The following is a 17,824-nucleotide window of genomic DNA, read 5'->3' on the forward strand; positions in this document are numbered from 1 at the left end:
GTCCCTATAAACAGATTGAAAAACATATTTGCTACATTTGTCATTGGCTGGCCTTCATAATTTAAACCTTCCTGAATTCACAATTAGTCAGTTTAGTTGTTCATCTAAAGAGCTGATAAACTCATTTGGATGAGATTGCTTGCTAGCCAGCTAGCAGCGAACATTAGATCGTTGTGTAAATTGTTAGCTGGATAGCTAGCTTGGCTAGTGGGCTGATAAAAGAAAACATGGCATTGTATGTTCAAATTATTGAATAAAAAAACTTAATAATAAAGGAATTTGTTGACTATTTTAAAATAATTTTGTAAGCACAAACATTATACTCACATTTGACAAAGTTATTCCATATGCTCACTGTTAAATGTTCTCTGAAGCGGGGACTTTTGTCAGCCATTCATTTCTTCTTCCTCCTCTTCTTCTATCTGGCGGTACACACAAACAAATTTTGAACGTGAAATATATGCTAAATATATTCATAATACTAACTAAGATAAAGAAAACAACCTACTTTGCAAAAAAGTATAATCAGATTCTGCCATTTATGAATATCCTACCTGGCGAAAGATATATTGGAAGCGGACTTCAAAAATCGCCCTTCTTTAGTCCTGCTTGAAATGTGGCCACAAAAAGGCAGCATCCTTGTCGATTTGGGACACGGCCTTTGTCTGAATTTCACATGAAACAGATGATCTACTCTATTCATAATGTTACTTTAATTTAGCATTACAATAGCATGAAACACAAATGTCCAAAATGTTTTGATGATTTATTCAGCAAATATGATAAAAACCAAGGGACGTGAAAGACTGATTAGAGATCCTTTCAAGGTGGCAAAGGTAAATGTTACAGAAAAGTATCAGAAGTGACAACGTGGTTACCATTCAATGTAGAGAAGAATGCGGCATAGAAGTATGACATACTCCTTGTCAGTCAATGTTAAAGTGGTATCTTGGAGGAGACCAGTTATGAAAATGCTGTGCACAGATTGCATTATTGCGATTTGTTTTAAATACAGTACGTAGTGCATATATGTTTATTGTGTTGAGTACCCGTTTTTGCTGAATATGCCCTTGAAGAAAACATAACATTTTGGGGTTTCTACATTCAATACAGGAGCATTTGCGGCCATTCAGTGGTTTGAAATGCAGCCAGATAATTTAAAAGACAATTGAGAGAAAGTATAGTTGGGTCTTCTGAACCCCTGCCCTTTCAAATGTCATTGCACAATATGACACAAACAAGAGGCACTGACACTACCACAATACAACAGAACACAGCTAATAATCATATGCACATCCACATAACCTAAATGAGACAATGGTTAACCTTTCAAAAACAAAAAAAAGTACAGTACAAAAGCAGCAACACAAAAACATTTAAATGACATAACCCAGAGCCAAAACTAGACGTTAACTTGACAAGCACAGAAAAAAACACAAAATACAAGAGATTCAGTCTCACTCAACAAATTGAAAAAAGACATGACTTTGGCTCCGTCATCATACAACAATAGCAGATGATCTTTCCTATTGCATTTTATTCTATATGTTCTGGAGTGGCTTATCCTTAACCTTGATATGATCTGGCAGCACAACACATTGTACACAGGTTGATGTGTCAGAGCAGTCTATTCCTCTTACCTGCAGGCTAATTGCTAGGTTCAACTATACTTAGTCTGCTCTATAGACTCGCAGGGTACATACAATGGACCAAATACAAAAAAGAGTGACCTCTTTAGCTTGCCTTCAGATGACTGAAGGCAAGTGAGCTTCAAAAGTATTGGGACAGTGAAATGGTTTTTTTCTTTGGCTCTGTACTCCAGCACTTTAGATTTGAAATGGTACAATGACTAACAGGTTGAACTGCAGACTGTCAGCTTTAATTTGAGCGGAATTTCCTCCATATCGGGTGAACCGTTTAGAAATGACAGGACTTTTATACATAATCCCCCCATTTTAGGGGACCAAAAATATTGGGACATTCACTTATATGTGTATTAAAGTAGTAAAAAGTTAAGTATTTTGTCCCATATTCATAGCACGCAATGACTACATTAAGCTTGTGACTACGAATTTGTTGGATACATTTGATGTGCCCAATAGAAATTAATGGTAAATAATGTAGTGTGTCATGCTAACCTCTCAACATTACAATAACATGGGAGGTTAAATTGCGTCTGTAACTTACAAATAATTTGTAAATAACTGCAAATTGACTGCAAGAAGCCCAAACAGATAATATTTCACTTAAACATAATCATTTCAAACCTTGCTTACATTTGTATACAATCACATATCTCTCTATTATTTGTGGGGAATACTTTGGAACAGATGTCTAAAAATGTTATCACTTGGAGCTCCTTTGCTGGAGTTTTTACAGCCTTTTATGTCTAACAATAGAAAAATGATTTGCTCAGAAAATTTGGGCCGCCAAATAAAATCACGGCCCGCCAGTCAGGGAACCCTGCTCTACTGGCATATCAACGTTCCCGAGTGGGATACCTGCTACTCTCTGTCGCTCAGTGGGTAGAGTATGGAGCAGCGCAATGCCAGGAGAGTGAGTTAGATTCCCGGGACCACCCATACGTAAAATGTATGCACACATGAATAAGTCGCTTTGGATAAAAGCATCTGCTAAATGGCATATATATTAACGTCAGCTCCAGGTAACAGGGACAAACAAAACGGGGTCAATATGTAGTAACAATGGTGGCTAAATCCCACTCGAAAATGTATGTTTGTGTGTGGGCCAAGCATCTGTATGTGTAGCCCATGATCCCTCACCTGTACCGCCCTTTCCCCTCCCCCTCTTTTCTCTCCATTACGCAGTCACTGGGATGTCCTAGCGGGTGTCAGTGTGTCGTACTTCCTGCGACTCACCCTGCCAGAAAAGAGTCCAGCATTGGTAAACAACAGTGTTCGGGAAGCTACTCTGAAAATATAGTTTACCAAGCTACCAATTACTTCACTGGAATAAGTTAAACTACACTAAAGCTACCCTTAAGAAAAATATAGTTCATTTAACTAAAGTTACCTTGAAAAATTACTTCACTACATCCACACTACTAGGTGAACAAATCTGAAATGCCATAGACTACACTTTAGGGTGATATGCAACCAGAAGGTGTAATTTAGCCTATTTAACACAAAAATTATGTTTCAAGTGAGATTTAGGCAGGTCTGATGCTTTGTAAAAGAAATGACATGATTGCATACAGCACATATATTTTATTTTTGCAAAATAAGTAGTGTGTAATTCCAGTAGTTATCTACATACCTACATAGCAAAACAAGTAATTAACTACTGAAAACACTACCAATATTTGAATTTAGTTAAACTACCACCAAGCTACTGCAAAATGTAGTTAAATCACTAGTTCAACTACATGTAGTTCACTACTCCAGGGCGGGCAGTGAATGAGCACTGATTGTTAAACCCTCACCTAATCTTGCGCTGATTAGAGGGAGAAAAGAGAGAGAGACAGACAAATCCAGACTGACTACCATGATACACAGCAAACACACATTAGCACAGATAAAATACTCACACTAATCAGCTCATATTCTCTCATACATTACACCAGGGTATTATTACAGTTTGTCAGGAATATTCAATGTAAAGAGATATTTTTGTTGGTGAAGGTTTGCCATTTTCTCTTATGCACGCTAACCATTCTTTTTTGTACCACAGTCCAACATTCTTCAAGAATGTTAAATGTTCCAAAAAGTGAACTGAGATGACAAAGTATGGCATTCGGCAATTTGCACCAGCAAGGTCTCTTTATGCTCCACGTTTATCATTAGCATCACTTGACATTAGTGGAGTGAGTGAGATGCCTTGTACTGACTGTATTGCACACCTGTCCAGCAGGGGGCAGGAGTGGGAGCAATGTTTACAGTAGCAGTGGTACAGTACAGAAATGGTTTTGATTCCAAAACCTTTGTTGCCACATGGCTAAACTAAGATCTTTTGGAGTTTTGTTGTGACCCAGAAAGTTGTGTAGCTAATATCTTTTCTCTCCAGAACCAAGTCTTGAGCCACAACCTCCAATGAGTTCACCACAAAACAGACCCACCATTTAGGGAAACACAGTACGAGGTCCCAACTCAGTCATCGGGTATGGGCGTATTACAATTTCCATGGTAGATATACACCGGCCCCTCACAGCGGTAGTAGAGCTGGAACACGTCCCCGTATCCATGCTCCCTCCACCAGGTACACAGCTGGCGGTTCCAGCCACAGGCCAACTGGTGGAACAGCCCTGGGTGTTCCATGCCGATCATGCTGAAGAAGTCCTGGTCACCCAGGTGGCCCCTGAAGTGGTACTGGTCAGCCAGCTGGGCCACGTTTCTGGGCTCCAGGAGTTGGTTGTAGAGGGCTGAGGTCCGCATGGCCCCTAGGTCCAGCAGCATCACGCCACTGTTGAAGCCCGGCAAGCCGTCGGGAGGAGGCTCCCCCACACGGGATTGAGGGTTCTCTTTACGGTACTGCCAGAAGGTGTGTCTGGAGGGGAAAGAGTTAAGGGGAAGTTCAGAGAAAGAACCAAGAGGTTGTTCCGTAAAGCACGATGTCCATAACAATGCAGATAGAGAAGTAGTGTAAAGATGTGATTACCTAGTTGTGGATTAGTTGGGATAAAAGAGACAGAGATCATTAGTGCCTAATGATGTCAAATTGACACCAAAAAGTATGACACAATCGCACCTGCACTTTAAGTCAACTAAAATATTCAAATTTATAGACCTCAGTCTTCTCAAAGATATCATTTTGAGTGAGTAAAGTATTTTTTAAAGACTGTTTTCTTATGCTATACACCACCATACTGCTATATGCTGAAAGCCTAGACAAAGAATCCTATCATGCATTTCTACATGACACATCTAAAGAGGGGGAAACACCGCCCTGCACCATCGGGGCTCTTCCAGAGTGGACAGCACCTCCTCACCCCACCACCCCCATGCTTACAGGACAACATCCCAATCAGAAGAAACCAACAGTTCAGTAAGACAGCTATGCAGAATTGGCACGAAGAATAGAGCACCCTGCTGCAGCCGAGCTAAACCAGGGAAGGCATCTCTTCTTTGTTATTATCAGAAATATAATTATTAGAAATAAAACATCTTACCATTATGAGTTCAGTTTCAGATAAGCTACCCGGGAAAGGGTTCAAGTTAGCTCATATAAATATATGTAGCCTCGGAAACAAATTTCATGAGATGAGTAATTTGCTAATCTTAGAAAATATTAATACATTCGCCATTTCTGAGACTTACTTAGACAACACATTTGATGATATGGCAGTAAGAATACAAGGATATATGGTAACATCTATTGAAAAGACAGGAATGCCTACAGGGGAGGTGTTGCTATGTCCACTACCGGTCAAAAGTGTTTCTTTATTTGTACTATTTACTACACTGTGGAATAATATTGAAGACATCAAAACTATTAAACAACACATATGGAATCATATAGTAACCAAAAAAGTGTTAAACAAATCAAAATATATTTTATATTTGAGATTCTTCATATAACCACACTTTGCCTTGATGACAGCTTTGCACACTCATGGCATTCTTTCAACCAGCTTCATTAGGTAGTCACCTGGAATGCATTTCAATTAACAGGTGTGCCTTCTTAATGTTTTATGAGCCAATCAGTTGTGTTGTGACAAGGTGGGGGGGGGGGTTTACAGAGGATAGCCTCTGTGTGTGTGTGTGTGTGTGTGTGTGTGTGTGTGTGTGTGTGTGTGTGTGTGTGTGTGTGTGTGTGTGTGTGTGTGTGTGTGTGTGTGTGTGTGTGTGTGTGTGTGTGTGTGTGTGTGTGTGTGTGTGTGTGTGTGTTTGGGCTGGTCCCTTCGATGGCGAGCAGAGCAGATCAGATCTGCTTCAGGCCAGGCCAGGGTCTGCTGAATAAACAGCCCTGCACAAAACAGGAAGAGAGCTGGTCCAGGAGCCAGATGGAGCGCCAGGGGGCTCTGCCAACTCAGCACCCTACTCTGCCAACACACTAAGCCCATAGATCTACATAGGACATGGCATCTTAAATTACCATATGTGTGTATATGTTTTTTAATATATTATCTTGCTACACTGTTACAGTTCCTGTCAGTGGTACCAGTTTGCAACAGAATAATATCTAATATTATCACTGTTGATGAGAACTTGGTCTGGCCAGAACTAGTCGATTGCATAACAGACAGCTCATGTGCATAGTCCTGGCCTGGTTCAGGAGCTCTGTGGCCCTTAGTCTTTAGCCTGACCTTCTGGCTAACCCCAATGATCTCCGATCTAAAGGGTATTTTCTAGGAGAGGAGCAGCCTGCCTCCAGTGTGCTCTGCTCTGCTCTCCAGCTCTAACAGAGGAATGTGAGGCTACCAGCCTAGTAGTCTGACCGTGTGTTTGCTCAGCTGTGGTTACACTCAGGGCTAGACGCCGGCTCTCCAAAACTTCGACACCACAGCCCCCCCTAATGGTGACGGTACCTCTGTCTCACCTTGAGGGCAGATGAGGTATGGACTGAGTTAGGGGAGCTTAGGGTGGACAGGAAAGAGTTATTTAACCCTCTACACACTGCAAGCTTATCCCTCTTTGCAGCATAAAATATTGAATAATGCATAGCTGCCAAGCACGCTTCTCTCCCATAAGCAGCAGCTTATGCAGGAAATCCACATATTGGCAAGGGGCCTGCTATGTCAGGAAATACCTGGGTAAATGTTGTGAATGCAGGAATTTCGAAATTAGGCCAAATGTCATGGAAATGGTGGCTGATGGGCATGAAGGCACCTTGAGGGGAGTGGTGGAAATGTACGCTGGAGAGGCGGGCCAGGCTGACATTCTGTACTCTACTGTGTGATGTGTAGAGTACTGCACTTAAGACACACGGCGGCAGGGTAGCCTAGTGGTTAGAGCATTGGCCTAGTAACCGAACGGTTGCAAGTTCAAATCCCCGAGCTGACAAGTTACAAAATCTGTCGTTCTGCCCCTGAACAGGCAGTTAACCCGCTGTTCCTAGGCCGTCATTGAAAATAAGAATTTGTTCTTAACTGGCTTGCCTAGTAAAATAAAGGTTAAAAAAAAATATTTAAAAATAAAAATAAAAAACACAGTAGCACAGCTCTGATGTGTTTGCATGGACTGATATATTGATATAACTAGGCAGGTACAGGTATATCATTTTGGTGTGAAGCTTTAAAGGTCAGCTGCCTTTAGGTCGTTTAAAACCAGTGAAGTTGTTTCTATGTTGCATTGATATGAGTCATTATTCTAGCAGCCAGAACCTCCAGACAGTGCAACAGACCTGCTCATTACGGAGCGCATCAAACTTGTTTATATAAGACAACACGTTGCCAATGTTATGTTAAAATAACTGTTGGCCCTAAGCCCTTTATGGAGTGGCCACTTGCTGAAGTGTTTGTCAATCCCTCAAATGTGACACTTTTTTGGGGGCAAAATGAGAATTGAGACGATCAGAGCACACTTGAATAACAACTCCAACTTGTCAATATTCCAAAAACCCATTTGAAAGAATCTTGTGTCCCCGCAACCTGTTTTGCAACATGATTCCTAAAGAAACACTGCCCGACAGACCAACACACACTCTGGTAGTTGTACAAAACAAAATGGCATGAAGCACACACGTCGCCACTCGGCAGTGACTTGATAAGTTGATTGTGGCCTGGCTACTCAATGTGCTTGCTAGCTACTACTTGCTAGCTTCATTGAAAAAGGAAAAGAAAATGGGACAGAGTTGGAACTTAGATAGCTACTTTGAAAGCTTGCAGATGATGAAGTTGTAGGCATGTTGTTGTTCTTAGAAAACAGTCCGGGGCACGCAGCCAGAATTTCCCGACTCGATAGACAGTATGCAGTGCACTGACTAGTTTTACTAGCACCTTGTTTAACTTGAGAAATACTGCAACAAACACCTTAGCATGATGCAAAATTGCACGACCAAGACCTGCTCGGGCAAAAACATCTGAATGAATTACAGATTTCTTGATTTATCTTAATTCTGACTATTTTTAAAGGAAGTGACCATTTTGAGGAAGTGGCTATTTTATTGCTACGATGACTCAGGAGGGACAAACAACAGTACCTGCCAGGGTACGATACACGAACATAACACACCCATATCAAACCACACCCCCAAGACAACTCTTGTTTGGCTTTAGTGACGGCCACTAGCATTTCTTAATGAGCAATCTTCAAAACGATGCCAAATCAGGAAGTGCAGTCACCCTTTAAAGACTGTGCACTTAATTGTATGTCTCCTCTGTTGTCTGTCACGTTCTTGGACTTGGGCCTTGGCTTTGTGATGGGAGAAGGTTGCATGTTATCATTGGTATGCTTGCATGGATGTCCACCCTCCCAGAGAGGAACACACAGACACTCTGGTCAATTGGCAGAAGCAATGAGGAGCCCGCCAAGATTGCTCTACAACTATTCAGAGGATGGTTTGCAAACGCGCTGTGAAAACACAGGCAATGTGAAAAACACACTTTTCCCTCACCATCTTCTTCCCTCCATCTCAAAGAAGGCTTTGTGGTCTGAAGTTCAGAGGAGCTTGTTCTCAAGGACATTTCAGTTTAAAGTCAGTATCTGAAGTCAGGAAACAATAGAGCGATTGCCTCCTACCACAAACCAATTCTGGCACTAAAACTGCACCTAACAAGCTGTATAGGGCCATGAGCAAACAAGAAAATTCTAACCAGATGTAGCGTTTTTCGTGGCCAGTGCTTTTAATGCAGGGAAACTGAAATCCATTTTACATAATTTTTACCAGAATGTCACCTTTACTCCACACATAGAATTGCATACAAGGCCCTCCCTCACTCTCCCATTGGCTAATCAGATCATAAATCTATCCTCCTGCTTCCTGCTTACAAGCAAAAACTCAAACAGGAAGTATCAGTGACGTGCTCAATACAGAATTGGTCCAACGAAGCAGATGCTAAGCTACAGGACTGTTTAGCTAGCACATAATGTAATATGTTCCAGGATTCATCTGACAATAGCGAAGAGTTTACCACATCAGTCACCGGCTTCATTAATAAGTGCATCGATGATGTTGTCCCCCCCATTCATACACCCATGACTTATTCCACATAGACCGGCTTGAGCCTTATGTAGCAACATTTGAAATTGTATTTTTTAATTTTTTATTTAACATTGGATAAAAGTAGTTCTAGAAAATGGTATATCATATACTAGAGTTGAGGAACAATGGGAAAGTAATTCCGCTTTGAAAGTTGATCAACTTTTAACCTCACTTTTGAGAAAATGGCCCTTGAATGTTTTGATACCTAGAGTATTGAAGAGTTCTTCTTTGTCTTCACCCATTCAGCATCGATCATACCCTCAAACGCATTAAGAAGGAAAGAAATTCCACAAATGAACTTTTAACAAGGCACATCTGTTAATTGAAATGCATTCCAGGTGACTACCTTATGAAGCTGGTTGAGAGAATGCCAAGAGTGTGCAAAGCTGTCATCAAGGCAAAGGGTGGCTACTTTGAAGAATCTCAAATATAAAATATATTTAGATATTTTTAACACTTTTTTGGTTTCTACATGATTCCATATTTCATCGTTACTATTATTCTACAATGTAGAAAATAGTCAAAATAAAGAAAACCCTTGAATTAGTAGGTGTGTCCAAATATTTAACTGGTACTGTATGCCTCATCACAATTCTATCTCAGAGATCTACAGACAGTTCCTTGGACTTGGTATAGTATAGCTTGGACTTGATATGGTATAGCTTCAAATCAAATCAAATAAAATTGTATTTGTCACATACACATGGTTAGCAGATGTTAATGCGAGTGTAGCGAAATGCTTGTGCTTCTAGTTCCGACAATGCAGTGATAACCAACAAGTAATCTAACTAACAATTCCAAAACTACTGTCTTATACACAGTGTAAGGGGATAAAGAATATGTACATAAGGATATATGAATGAGTGATGGTACAGAGCAGCATACAGTAGATGGTATCGAGTACAGTATATACATATGAGATGAGTATGTAGACAAAGTAAACAAAGTGGCATAGTTAAAGTGGCTAGTGATACATGTATTACATAAGGATGCAGTCGATGATGTGGAGTACAGTATATACGTATGCATATGAGATGAATAATGTAGGGTAAGTAACATTATATAAGGTAGCATTGTTTAAGGTGGCTAGTGATCTATTTACATCATTTCCCATCAATTCCCATTATTAAAGTGGCTGGAGTTGGGTCAGTGTCAATGACAGTGTGTTGGCAGCAGCCACTCAATGTTAGTGGTGGCTGTTTAACAGTCTGATGGCCTTGAGATAGAAGCTGTTTTTCAGTCTCTCGGTCCCAGCTTTGATGCACCTGTACTGACCTCGCCTTCTGGATGATAGCGGGGTGAACAGGAAGTGGCTCGGGTGGTTGATGTCCTTGATGATCTTTATGGCCTTCCTGTAACATCGGGTGGTGTAGGTGTCCTGGGGGGCAGGTAGTTTGCCCCCGGTGATGCGTTGTGCAGACCTCACTACCCTCTGGAGAGCCTTACGGTTGAGGGCGGAGCAGTTGCCGTACCAGGCGGTGATACAAGCCCGCCAGGATGCTCTCGATTGTGCATCTGGAGAAGTTTGTGAGTGTTTTTGGTGACAAGCCAAATTTCTTCAGCCTCCTGAGGTTGAAGAGGCGCTGCTGCGCCTTCTTCACGACGCTGTCAGTGTGAGTGGACCAATTCAGTTAGTCTGTGATGTGTATGCCGAGGAACTTAAAACTTGCTACCCTCTCCACTACTGTTCTATCGATGTGGATAGCGGGATGTTCCCTCAAGTCCACAATCATCTCCTTAGTTTTGTTGACGTTGAGTGCGAGGTTATTTTCCTGACACCACACTCCGAGGGCCCTCACCTCCTCCCTGTAGGCCGTCTCGTCGTTGTTGGTAATCAAGCCTACCACTGTTGTGTCGTCTGCAAACTTGATGATTGAGTTGGAGGCGTGCGTGGCCACGCAGTCGTGGGTGGACAGGGAGTACAGGAGAGGGCTCAGAACGCACCCTTGTGGGGCCCCCGTGTTGAGGATCAGCGGGGAGGAGATGTTGTTGCTTCTGCTCATACATGCACTTTCAACTGTGGGACCTTATATAGACAGGTGTGTTTCTTTTTAAATCATGTCCTAACATTTGAATTGGCCATAGGTGGACTACAATGAAGTTTGAGGGGTCAATACACACCCTGCTTTGATTCCAAGCTGTATCACAACCGGCTATGATTGGGAGTCCCATAGGGCAGCTCACAATTGGCCCAGCTTTGTCCGGCTGAGGGTTTGGCTGGGGTAGGCAGCCATTGTAAATAAGAATTTGTTCTTAACCGACTTGCCTAGTTAAATGGTAAAATAAAAATGTACACCGACTATGCACACACACACTGGACTCTACCCACACTCACACTTACTTACGCTGACACCCCAACACACACACACATTACATACACCCACACACACAACATGCGCACACATGCATGCTGACGCCACACATACAATCACAAGCATTTCACTGTTAGTCTACACCGGTTGTTTATGAAGCATGTGACAAATAACTTTTGATTTGAGCAGAGAAGCTTTGCCAGACTTTCCTTGACTGCTGTGGAGAGAGGCTCAGGCAGTGTCAAAGAAACCCTTTAAACACTGCTTTTATCCACATGCCTCCAACTCCCAAAAACTCCCTTATCTACTTAGTGAACCGATCTCAGAGAGGGAAGGGAGTTGGGAGCCTTTGGCGCAGGAGAGAGCTCATCTCAAAGGCCTCCAGGTGTTAATTCCTGCTATTTGATGCTCCAGACGCAGATTTGCTTTGATCCTTGTAACCTCCACTCAGGAGTTTAGCATGAAAGGCCACAAGAAAGAGAAAACTTCAAAGAAACGCAGAGAACTAAAAGTCTAACTAATTGTTTCGTCTCTACTACCTGGTATGGTGAACTGACAGTTTGAGTTACAGTACTGCATCTCCATTCCTTGGGGTGTCTTCAAAGTGTAACAAGTTCATTTGTGAGCTCTACCAAAATTGAAATCACAGTAATACATTTACATAAACCTTTTAAATCAAAGGTAGCGTTACTGCTTTGATACTTAAGGGAAAGCCAGTAATGAAGTTGCAGGAAGGGGGTAGCCACCACTGTTGCCTGGTGACAGTTAATAGACAATGACCTTGTCAACAATGTCTGCTGCACAAAGTATTCGTTTCGTATTCCGCTAATAGCGGAATACGAAACGTAAAACATCAGACCAACAGCCCCATCATATGAACAAAACAATCTATCTCAGATTAGACCTTTCTACTGCCATCAAATGTCAATCTGCCAATGGAGTTTGTCCCTTTGTTAAATGATTCTCAGAGACATTTATCTTTGGGCATTGTGTGTCAACAAAACAAGGGAGAGTGAAAGGTGTTTTGGTGAAACTTTTCTGACCTTGTTTATGAGAAGAACATCTTGTTTATGAGAAGGCACTTGTTGTGCTTCAATCCAGATCTTGGGAGACCCTGAGGGGGACTTAACACTATGTCTTCTAGCCAAACAGGATGATGTGAATCACAAACACCAACGCACACTCCAATGCGTGCGTCCGCCCTATTCTGAATGCTAATTCATTAGCCGTGCCCCCGATACACAAACATGAGCTTCAATGGGAGGATAGTGAGGCGAGCAGGAGGAATAGAGGCCTCGCCTCCTATTGCAAGTGTTTCCTCTCCCTGCAGCTCAGCAAAGTCTAGTGGGACTGACAGCTTTCCTTTGACACTGTAGATTGTTTTATTGCCCCTTTATAAATAGCAGCTATAAGCTCCAAACGTACTTGTTGACATAGTTCTGTTGTACTGTCCTCCTTCCCTGTCCCCCAGACTGTAGGAAAGGGGGCTTTAAAGGCCATCTATCTCCTTTAAGTCAAGTCAGGCGGCGTGCCACATATTCCGTCCCTCTGCGACCGGCTAGGGCAACATTGACACAGCCTTTCACTCCTCCATATGGCTGTTTTGACACCAGGACTTTTGTTGAATAGCAAGCCATCATACAGACAGAGGACAAACAGCACTAAGACTGCAGTGGGGGAGAACCCTGGCCTATACCTACTGCTGAGTTAGGGCCAGGGAGAGCTAGAGCCAGGTTGAGGAGTGAGCTACAATGGAGGAGGTATGTAGTTAGGGTGGGATAAAATCCCATATTGGTGGCATACTTGAATGTCCACAGGGTACGTGCATAAACACACTCACACAGCAGCAAGCATGCACACGCACACACTTCTGTCCACTAAAGTAAATCCAATCCTCTGAGGATATGGCTGGGAAATTGCAGTGTGAAAAATTGCTAATTTCTAAGTCCTCATCATGTCTGAGGTCGTTAACATCATAGTGACATAGCCAAAAGTAGAGTAAACATGTTCCTTTCTAGGAATTGAACAAATCTGCTCAGGCACATCCAATTACATGAATCGAGCGAAATGTGCAGGAAACTGTGTCACAAAAAGTTTTAGATAACAGAGCCCAGAAGGAACTGTTTAAAAGGGGACGGCGTGGTTAATGTGCCAGGACACGTGTTAACAATTACTAGTGTACCAGAATATTTCACCTCTCACATCTCCTGCATGTCAAATATCTCTCTGCTGTTTTCAGCCCGAAGTCTAAAAGCAACAGAGAAACCAGGATTCAGTTTTGCAACATTAGATAAACATGAACTCGATGTATGTAGATCATGGGGTATAAGCAACGGATATGCAACCCAATCGCATGAGGCCGAAAGGGTTGTGGCTAGATGGAATACAGCAGGGATCCTCAGCTGGATGTCGAATTTGGCCCGCAGATGATTTTGTTTGGCACCTGAAGGACTCTCAGACCATGAGAAACAAGATTCTCTGGTCTGATGAAACCAAAATTGAACTCTTTGGCCTGAATGCCAAGCGTCACATCTGGAAGAAACTTGGCACCATCCTTACGTTGAAGCATGGTGGTGGCAGCATCGGGCTGTGGGGATGTTTTTCAGCAGCAGAGACTAGGAGACTAGTCAGCATAGAGGGAAAGATGAACGGAGCAAAGTAAAGAGATCCTTGATGAAAACCTGCTCCAGAGCGCTCAGGACCTCAGACTGGGGGCGAAGGTTCACCTTCCTAACAGGACAACGACCTAAGCACGCAGCCAAGACAACGCAGGAGTGGCTTCAGGACAAGTTTCTGAATGTCCTTGAGTGGCCCAGCCAGAGCCCAGATTTGAACCTGTTTGAACATCTCTGGAGAGATCTGAACATAGCTGTGCAGCGACGCTTCCCATCCAACCTGACAGAGCTGGAGGGGATCTTCAGAGAATAATGGGAGAAACTCACCAAATACAGTTGTGCCAAACTTTTATGGTCATACCCAAGAAGACTCGAGGCTGTAATATTTCAGTCCCCCCCCCAAAAAAAACAGAAATACCAAGAAAGTATTTATACCCCTTGACTTATTCCACATTTTGTTGTGTTACAGCCTGAATTGACAATCTACACAAAATACCCCATAATGACAAAGTAAAAACATGTTTTTAGACTTTTTGCAAATATATTGAAAGTCAAATACATAAATATCTCAAGAAAAATTATGTGAACCCTTTGGAATTACCTGGATTTCTGCATAAATTGGTCATTAATTGGTGTTAATGATGCCGGAGGAGATGACCGCCGTTTTACGGTCTCCTAACCAATTGTGCTATTATGTGTTTTTTTTGTGATATTTGTAAATTATTTTGCACATAATGTTTCTGTAACCGTATCTTTAAAGAAGAAAAGAGCTTCTGGATATCAGGACAATGATCACTCACCTCGGATTAGACAAAGATTTCTTCAACAACAACAACAAGCAGGACTCAAACGATATTCTCCAAACACCCCACAGGGCAGACATCCCAATTATTCGCAAAAGGAAGTGACGCAGAGGGCGAAGAGGCGGATGACTCGTCCGGACCCGCAGAAGACAACTAGGAAAGCTGCCATTACCGTCAATATTACTCGCCAACGTGCAATCATTGGACAATAAACTAGACGAGGTAAGATCACAAATATCCTACAAAAACTGTAATATCCTATGCTTCACGGAATTGTGGCTGAATGACGAGGAAATAAGCAAACAGGAAACCACTCACCCAGAGGCCGCGCTCCTAGTGGCCAGAGACTTTAATGAAGGGAAACTTTAAATCAGTTCTACCAAATCTCTATCAACATGTTAAATGTGCAACCAGAGAAAAAACAATCTAGATCACCTGTACTCCACACACAGAGACATGTACAAAGCTCTCCCTTGCCCTCCATTTGGTAAATCTGACCACAACTCTATACTCCTGATTCCTTCTTACAAGCAAAAATTAAAGCAGGACCCACCAGTGACTCAGTCTATAAAAAATGGTCAGATGAAGCAGATGCTAAACTACAGGACTGCTTTGCTATCACAGACTGGAACATGTTCCGTGTTTCTTCCGATGACATTAAGGAGTCCACCACATCAGTCACTGGCTTTATCAATAAGTGCATCAAGGACGTTGTCCCCATAGTACATACCCCAACCAGAAGCCATGGATTACAGGCAACATTCGCACTGAGCTAAAGGGTAGAGCTGCCGCTTTCCAGGTGCGGGACTCTAACCCGGAAGCTTACAAGAAATCCCGCTATGCCCTGCGACGAACCATCAAACAGGTAAAGCGACAATACAGGGCTAAGATTGAATCATACTACACCGGCTCTGATGCTCGTCGGATGTGGCAGGGCTTGCAAACTATTACAGACTACAAAGGGAAGCACAGCCACGAGCTGCCCAGTGACACGAGCCTACCAGACGAGCTAAATAACTCCTATGCTCGCATCAAGGCAAGCAACACTGAGGCATGCATGAGCGCATCAGCTGTTCCGGACGACAGTGTGATCACGCTCTCTGTAGCCGACGTGAGTACACAAGGCTGCGGGGCCAGACGGATTACCAAGACATGTGCTCCAGGCATGTGCTGACCAACTGGCAGGTGTCTTCACTGACATTTTCAACATGTCCATGATTGTCTGTAATACCAACATGCTTCAAGCAGACCACCATAGTCTCTGTGCCCAAGAACACAAAGGCAACCTGCCTAAATGACTACAGACCCGTAATACTCACGTTCGAAGCCATGAAGTGCTTTGAAAGGGTGATAATGGCTTACATCAACACCATTATCCCAGAAACCCTAGACCAACTCCAATTTTCATACCGCCTAAACAGATCCAAAGATGATGCAATCTCTATTGCATTCCACACTGCCCTTTCCCACCTGGACAAAAGGAACACCTATGTGAGAATGCTGTTCATTGACTTCAGCTCAGCGTTCAACACCATAGTACCCTCAAACCACATCACCAAGCTAAGGATCCTGGGACTAAACACCTTCCTCTGCAACTGGATCCTGGACTTCCTGACAGGCCGCCCCCCAGGTGGTAAGAGTAGGCAACAATACGTCTGCCACACTGATCCTTAACACTGGGGGCCCTCAGGGGTGTGTACTTAGTACCCTCCTGTATTCCCTGTTCACCCACGACTGCGTAGCCAAACACGATTCCAACTCCATTAAGTTTGCTGATGACACAACAGTGGTAGGCCTGATCACCGACAACGATGAGACGGTCTACAGGGAGAAGGTCAGAAAACTGGCAGTCTGGTGCCAGGACAACAACCTCTCCCTCAATGTGAGCAAGACAAAGGAGCTGATCGTGAAAAGGCGGGCCGAACATTAACATCAACGGGGATGTAGTGGAGTGGGTCAAGAGTTTCAAGTTCCTTGGTGTCCACATCACCAACGAACTACCACGGTCCAAACATACCAAGCCAGTTGTGAAGAGGGCACCATAACACCTTTTCCCCCTCAAGAAACTGAAAAGATATGTCAAGGGTCTTCCTGCCAGCCAGGACCTATATAATAGGCGGTGTCAGAGGAAAGCCCATAAAATTGTCAGACTCCAGTCACCCAAGTGATAGACTAGTTAAGTTCTCTGCTACCACACGGCAAGTGGTACCGGAGCACCAAGTCTAGGACCGAAAGGCTCCTCTACCCCCAAGCCATAAGACTGCTGAACAATTCATAACCACCCGCCAACCCTCCCTTTTGTACACTGCTGCTACTCGCTGTTTGTTTGTTACCTACGCATAGTTCTTCACCCCCATCTACATGTACAGATTAGCTCAACTAGCTTGTACCCCCGCACACTGACTAGCGACCGGTGCTCCCTGTATATAGCCTTGTTATTGTTATTCTTATTGTGTTACTTTTTATTATTACTTTTTATTTTAGTCTACTTGGTAAATATTTTCATCTTGAACTGAACTGTAGGTTAAGGGCTTGTAAGTAAGCATTTCACGGTAAAGTCTTCACTTGTTGTATTCGGTGCTTGTAACAAATAGAGTTTGATTTGATTGCTGCCAAAGGAGGGTCAACCAGTTATTAAATCCAAAGGTTCACATACTTTTCCCACCCTACACTGTGAATGTTTACACGGTGTGTTCAATAAAGACAGGAAAACCTATAATTGTTTGTGTGTTATTAGTTTAAGCAGACTGTGTTTGTCTGTTGTTGTGACCTAGATGAAGATCAGATCAAATTTTATGACCAATTTATGCAGAAATCCAGGTATTTCCTAAGGGTTCACATACTTGTTCTTGCCACTGTGCATAAGTATTCACATCCCTGGGTCTATACATGTTACAGTCTCCCGTGGCAGCGATTACAGCTGTTAGGAGCCTCCACTGCCAGAAAGACTCAGACGAGGAAGGGAATGACCAACCTCAGTGATTTTCAGAAAAAT

General features: G+C 42.8%; 1 protein-coding gene across 1 annotated transcript in view; it reads right to left on the minus strand.

Annotated features, from left to right (window-relative positions):
* Positions 1 to 2,170: 2,170 nt before the first annotated feature.
* The window catches only part of LOC123998583 (xyloside xylosyltransferase 1-like), an 81,764-nt gene continuing 66,110 nt past the window's right edge, over positions 2,171 to 17,824 (minus strand). Inside the window, exon 5 of the mRNA XM_046303563.1 lies at positions 2,171 to 4,503. Coding sequence (XP_046159519.1) covers positions 4,107 to 4,503 — 397 coding nt within the window. The 3' untranslated portion in view covers positions 2,171 to 4,106. The remainder of the gene's footprint in view (positions 4,504 to 17,824) is intronic.

This window comes from Oncorhynchus gorbuscha, linkage group LG02, assembly GCF_021184085.1.
Source record: "Oncorhynchus gorbuscha isolate QuinsamMale2020 ecotype Even-year linkage group LG02, OgorEven_v1.0, whole genome shotgun sequence".
Taxonomy (NCBI): domain Eukaryota; kingdom Metazoa; phylum Chordata; class Actinopteri; order Salmoniformes; family Salmonidae; genus Oncorhynchus; species Oncorhynchus gorbuscha.